The sequence below is a fragment of the Pteropus medius genome, unplaced genomic scaffold, assembly GCF_902729225.1.
Source record: "Pteropus medius unplaced genomic scaffold, Ma_sr-lr_union100, whole genome shotgun sequence".
In the NCBI taxonomy this organism is placed as follows: domain Eukaryota; kingdom Metazoa; phylum Chordata; class Mammalia; order Chiroptera; family Pteropodidae; genus Pteropus; species Pteropus medius.
The window spans coordinates 8,621,441-8,627,440 of NW_024342471.1; the positions used below are offsets into that span (position 1 = coordinate 8,621,441).

General features: G+C 42.9%; 1 protein-coding gene across 4 annotated transcripts in view; it reads right to left on the bottom strand.

Moving 5' to 3' along the window:
- TRPC4AP (transient receptor potential cation channel subfamily C member 4 associated protein) overlaps positions 1–4,682 on the bottom strand; it is a 59,555-nt gene extending 54,873 nt beyond the window's left edge. Inside the window, exon 1 of one of the 4 annotated variants that reach the window (XM_039864141.1) lies at positions 4,464–4,682. In XM_039864141.1, coding sequence (XP_039720075.1) covers positions 4,464–4,631 — 168 coding nt within the window. In that variant the 5' untranslated portion in view covers positions 4,632–4,682. Of the gene's footprint in view, positions 1–4,155; positions 4,190–4,463 lie in introns of those variants that run through there. The other 3 variants (XM_039864143.1, XM_039864142.1, XM_039864144.1) reach the window with 3 other exon arrangements.
- Between the last annotated feature and the right edge of the window lie 1,318 nt (positions 4,683–6,000).

Consider the following 6,000-nt stretch of genomic DNA (forward strand, 5'->3'; position numbering starts at 1 on the left):
CATTGTCTTACAAGATCTTTACTCCCATTTTAAAGTAATCATTTGGATTTTGTTTTCCTTGTGAGCAGCTGAGTACTATGATGAAAGAGGCACCATCCAGTCATCTTCAAAGTTTGAATTATTGGCAGGTGTTGTATGGGTTTTTTTCTCTTGGAGTACTTGTGGTTTGACAGTTTATACTAGTGATAATCTCTTACATCATGCTGCCTGAGCTATCATATCAGCCTGGTTAGTGAATGTGACATTTCCAGTTTTCAATGACTTGTTTTCTTTATTGCTTTTCTTTTTAAATAATTAAAGGCTGAATTCCATAAACATCAATGTATTATCTTACTTGTTTATTTAGTCCTAAGATAGCCAGTGCTTCAAAATATCATTCTAAGTGCAAGTAAATAGCTGTCTTAAAGGATAATTAATGAAGATTAAATATCCTGTTAGTTTATTCTGATAACAAAATGGTAACCAAGAATACTTGTGTCCACTTTAATGGGATTTGTTTTGTTTTGATATAATTTGGAGTGAATTTTATGGCTTGTATATACAAAATATAATGGTATTTGTTTTTAAATTATAGGAATTTATCCTACCCAGGGGTTTTTCAGTAACAAATTACCCACGACAGGCAAGGGAAGACTGTATTTGATGTACACCCCTAAATTTCATAAATATTAATACTTAGAATAAGGTTAAAACAAGTAGTACCTATTGAATTTTTTTTTTTTTCATGGAGAGTCCATCCAAAGAAAAAAATATGAGGTAATATTCAGGTTGAATTTGGATATGCCAATAATCAAGGAACCAATAACTAGCATTTGGGAAACAGACCAAGGATGCCATAACCTAGCTTGTCACTAGACTGCCAAATTGAAGGAGTTATCTCTAGGGGGTGGTGCATCATGACCTGTGAGTTATTCTGCCCTACAGCCTACAGTTTACCTAGTCTACCCCTTTTCCTCCACTCCTACTGATCATGCAGGGTATTGTACATCTACAGTAAAGAATCTGGATTTGATTCTAATTGCAATGGGATGGCACTGGAGGGTTTTAAGCAAGGAATTTATGACTTAAGGATTGAATGTGCTGATAAGCGTGAAGAGGCTCTGTAAATGCTAAAGCATCATACCAGCATATTTTATTACTTCGACAGAGGGCAAATTGAAAGGGAAACAGAAATAAGACACACTCAAATCTAAGTAGGACAGGCCCATTCTAAATAATGTAGCCGAGAGTCTTCTCCCAGGCTTCTCGGAAGTTCCATTTAGGGAAATGAGGAAGAGCTGGGGAAGATCAGGTTTGGTGGAAGAGGAATCAGGAATTTTATTTTTAACATGTTAAGTTTGAAATGCCCATCAGCAGTCTAACTGAAGATGCTGAGAAGGTACTTGTATATATCCATCTGGAGTAAAAGGGAGAAATCAGGATAGAAATACAGATTTAGGATCCACTAAAATAAAGAGTATTTAAAAACAATACTCACTAACCTTTATAGCATGTTTACTGTTTCAGACACTATTTTAGGTGCTTTACATGTACTAACTCACTCCTAACTACAACATAAGGAGGTTAGTCTCATGATTATCTGTATTTTACAAATGAACAAACCGAGACGAAGAAATTTACTAACTTGCCCAGAGATACATAGCAAGTATGTACCAGAGCTGGGATTCGAACCTAGGTAATCTGATTCCGGAATCTTTAAATCCAAGGAAGTGTTTGGGAATACAGACAGAACAGGACTGAGGAGGAAGAGGACTGTGCCCTTATATACAGTATTTCAATTCAAACAATTTCCTGAGATATGAGTACCTATCAAGTGCCTGGTGCCATTTCAGCCTCTGCCGACACAAAGAAAAATAAGCAGCTCAGTCTAATAGCTGCAAGCTGATAGCAACTATTTACTGAACATCTATATGCCATATACTTGCCAAGCTTTTTTGAACATATGATTTTACCTAATCTTCCTAACAACCCTGAGAGATGTTATTATTGCCATTTTAGAAATAAGGAAACAGGTTCAGAGTTAAATATCATAGGTCCCTCAGCTAGTAAGTAAGAGAACTAGGGTTCAATTCAGGTCCATCTTACTTGAAAATCTGATCTTTCTCAAGGAAATCCTATTACATACTACAACATGGATGAACCTTGAGGACATTATTCTAAGTGAATAATTCCATTTATATGATATCTAAAGTAATTAAATTCATAGAAACAAAGTCAAATGGTATTACCAGAGGCTGAGGTTGGGGGGAAGGAGGAGAGTTGTTTAATGGTTACAGTTTCAGATTTGCAAGATGAAAAAATTAGGGAGATCTGTTTCACAACATGGTGAATATACTTAACACTACTGAATTGTATACTTAAAAATTGTAAACTTTATGTTGTGTTTTTTTAACCACAATTTTTTTTAATCTGGTCTTTCCCAGTCTACCACATGCCATCATGCATATGCTTACTGTACTATGGAAATACCCGTGAGGAACTAATTTATTCTGCAGTGTGGGAAAGGGAAGAGGGGGGAGGTGTGGCAAGGAAGAGATCAAGGAAACTTAACAAGAAAGTACACATTTGAAAGATGAAAGTCCCCACTTTATCCTCACCGTAGTTCTGGGAAAGTGTCGCCATCTCAACCTCTGAAATAACTCCTACACTTGTAGACAACTATCGATCACCACAATAACCATCCTAAACCAATATTCCAGTAGCTTTCGATCCAGTGAGCTTCTCTACTCTCCTCTCATTCCAGGTCATCCAGCTCTGAAAACGAATTAAGTGTCCTAAATTGCCTCATTCTCTATGCTAAAGAACTTTTGTGGCTCCCTAATGCCCTCAGAACATAGAGGATTATCAAGATGGTATTTAGGAGCAAATTATCTCACCTTTGGCGGGGGGCGGGGGGGGGTCGGGTTTCTCATCGATGTTAAGGGATTAGTCCTGACATCTAACGCAAAAAGACTGAGGATTAAATTAAGACACTGTATATCTTGCACAATGCTTGATCCAAAGTATTTGCTCAGTGAAGGTGAATTAGTTTCCTTTCTGATGTCCCCAAGGCCCAGCTCAAAAAAGCTATTCGGGTTTAAAGAAGGATACAGCAAGTATTTCCAGGATCTTCTTAAGGCAGATAGAGCAGAATGGCACGGGAAAAATGTTACTCATCTATGATTATCGACGTCCAGGAATATATTGCTCACCCAGAACTGCTTCTTCATCTGTAGCCCTCCATACACACAGACCACCTGGTCTTTATTTTACTCTGTCTTCTTAATCACATAAATTATATTCAAATGGTTGAGATTAATACACACATACAGTTATACTGTGAAAAGTCTCACTCACATTTTCTCTTCCATCTACCCAATACCCACCCCACTCCCACCAAGCACTTTATTACTTTTTTGTGTATCCTTCGAAAGTTTTTTATGCAAAGGCTGTCTTTAAATTAAGCTAATGCTTTGCAAGTGTGTTTACAAGGTTAGTTCTGGGAATATGGAAGGGTAGGGGGCATAACAAGGAGCCTAGGTCTTATTCAGCCTGCTTTACCCTAAAGCAGTGGCCTTTGTTCATTCAAAAAAAAAAAAAAAAAGTTAACCATATACTGCGCACCTATTATAGACCAGATACCACATACAGCATTAATATTAACTGATTACACTTCTCCCCTAACTATGCACCAAAAATGCACTTAATATTGTACACAACTGTCTCCTTGATTCTTACAACACTTTAAGAGGTAGGTTACTATTATCTCCATTTTACAAATGAGGAAACTGAGGCACAGGAAGGTAACTTGCCCAAGCAACAGAGAGCAGGACTTTAATCCAGGCCTGACTCCAGAGTCCTTGCCTCTTAACCGTGACACTCTGCACTGGCAAAACAGACCCTGCAACCGTTGGAGCACAGCCTAATGTGAGATACTGAGGAAAAGAAGGGCAGATAAGAAAGAAATATGTAATTATACACTGAGAAAGTTATGTGAACAAAACGAATTCAGGGCTATGACTGAATAACAATGGGGACCTACTTGAAGTGGGAGGGGGTGTCAAGGAAAGGCCTAAGAGAATGACATAAGCTTAACCATTCGGGGCTGCAATGATGACCCACCGCCCAATTCACAGCAGAGAAACTCGAGGCCCGCAGAGACCAAAGCAAACTCGCCTAGAGTACCCCAGACGTGTAGACGTGGCGCAAGGAAGGCAGGATCCAAGAGCTGGGCCCAGGGCTCGTACACGCCATCAATGCCCGATGCAGCCCGGTCCCGCTCGGCCCCTAACCAGAGGCCTCTAGACCGCCGCTGCCCACCGCCCCACAGCGCTGACATGGTCCGTGCAGCCCACGGGGAGGCCTCACTGCTGGCCAAGTCCGGTCGGGCCCACACTGCGGCGGCCCGGAAGGGCCTCTTCCCCGGCCCCCTGCCAGCTCCCGCCTGGTCCGCCCCGCCCCGCCCCTCAGGGCCGGCTTCGTACCTGCACTGCCCGGACCAGGCCCCGGCCGGTCAGCTGGCCCTGCCGCAGCTGCAGCAGAATGTTAGCGGGTCGCGGCCGGCCGCCCCATCCGCCCCAAGCCGCCACCGTTCCTGCTGCCCGTCGCCCTCGGCTGGCCCCAGACCCTACAGCCGCCGGCGCCGCCGCCATGTCTCCTCGTCCGACAAACAGGAAGCAAGCAGCCCCAGGGCCGCGGAGACTTCTACGGGGCGGCGGAGGGGTCGCCGCAGCGCCCCCAGCGGGCTGTCAGCGGAGACGCAAGCCGCGTGGCAGAGACGTGAGCGCCGCAGGGCCTCCTGGGAAATGTAGTCCCAGTCTCAGGCGGGACAGGTGCAAAAGAATTACGTGGAGTTTCCTGCACTAGTTGTTTTTCCGCCTCTGGGTCCCGCATTTCTGTGAGGCCTCCCAGGCGGAAGACAAGTCCATGCGTGTGCGCTCTCTCATTTCTTGTCTGTTTGGGGACGTTACAGCCAACTGGCCTGGAAAAGATCCTGGGCTCCAGGCTGGGAATCAGGCTGGTTGGTCTAATTCCCTGCCTGCCTCTCTCCGCCCTCGACTCGCCGCGGACCTCGACTCCCTGTGCGTCAGTTTCCTCCTTAGTTCAAGCAATCAATAGTTCCTGGGAGCCTGTTAGCCAATATGTAATTCCTAGGGCCTGCTCTACCCTCGGTACCGAACAAGTTACTGGGAATACATTGGTAAGCAGAAAAGACTAACCGGGTCCTGTTTTGGAATGCAGGTTACAGGAGAAGACAGCAAATCCATATACAAATAAATACACAGTAACTAAGTGGGTAAATTGCGAAACTGGATACGTTGTTGTGAAGTTAAATGAAATAACAAGGGAGAGGAATTCGTAAATTGCGATATCATGTTCTGTCAAGGAAACGTCCTAATATTTCCTCATCAGTTATGTCTACTCTGAGCCCACATAATCATTCCTTTGGTAAACTTCTGTGGCAGAACCTCGTTGTCTGCTCCCTTCTTCCCTTCCTGGGAGGGCTCTTATAAACGAAAGAGGAGTGCTGGGTGTGATGCAATAAGGAATGATGGAGATTGTGACTCATAATTTATTGCCCAAACCTGAACACTTTTAAGAATGAAAGGATGGTATTAATTTTCACTGAGACACCATGCATAAATGGGGACTGTCCTAGGACAACTAGGATTATGGTCACGACTCTCATGCCTATTTAAAATGAGTGGTCTCTATTGCCTTCATCGGGCTGTTGCTGGACCTTCTAGTTTTTCCAGAAAAGCCAAAATTCTGAGTTTTTATGCAAAATTTCCCAGTTTGGAAAACTCCATGGGCCAAATAAAACCTAGCCTGTGACCCCTGCAATAGGGAGACCAGGAACGGATCCATGTATATATGGAAGTTTAGTATGTGGTAAGGGAGAGATTTCAAATTAATGGGAAAAGAAGAAAAAAGTTAGGTCTTTAACTTCACACCAAAAGCTAAACTGAATCTCAGACATATTAAAAGCTACATATAACAAAATCAAAGTATAATTCTAAA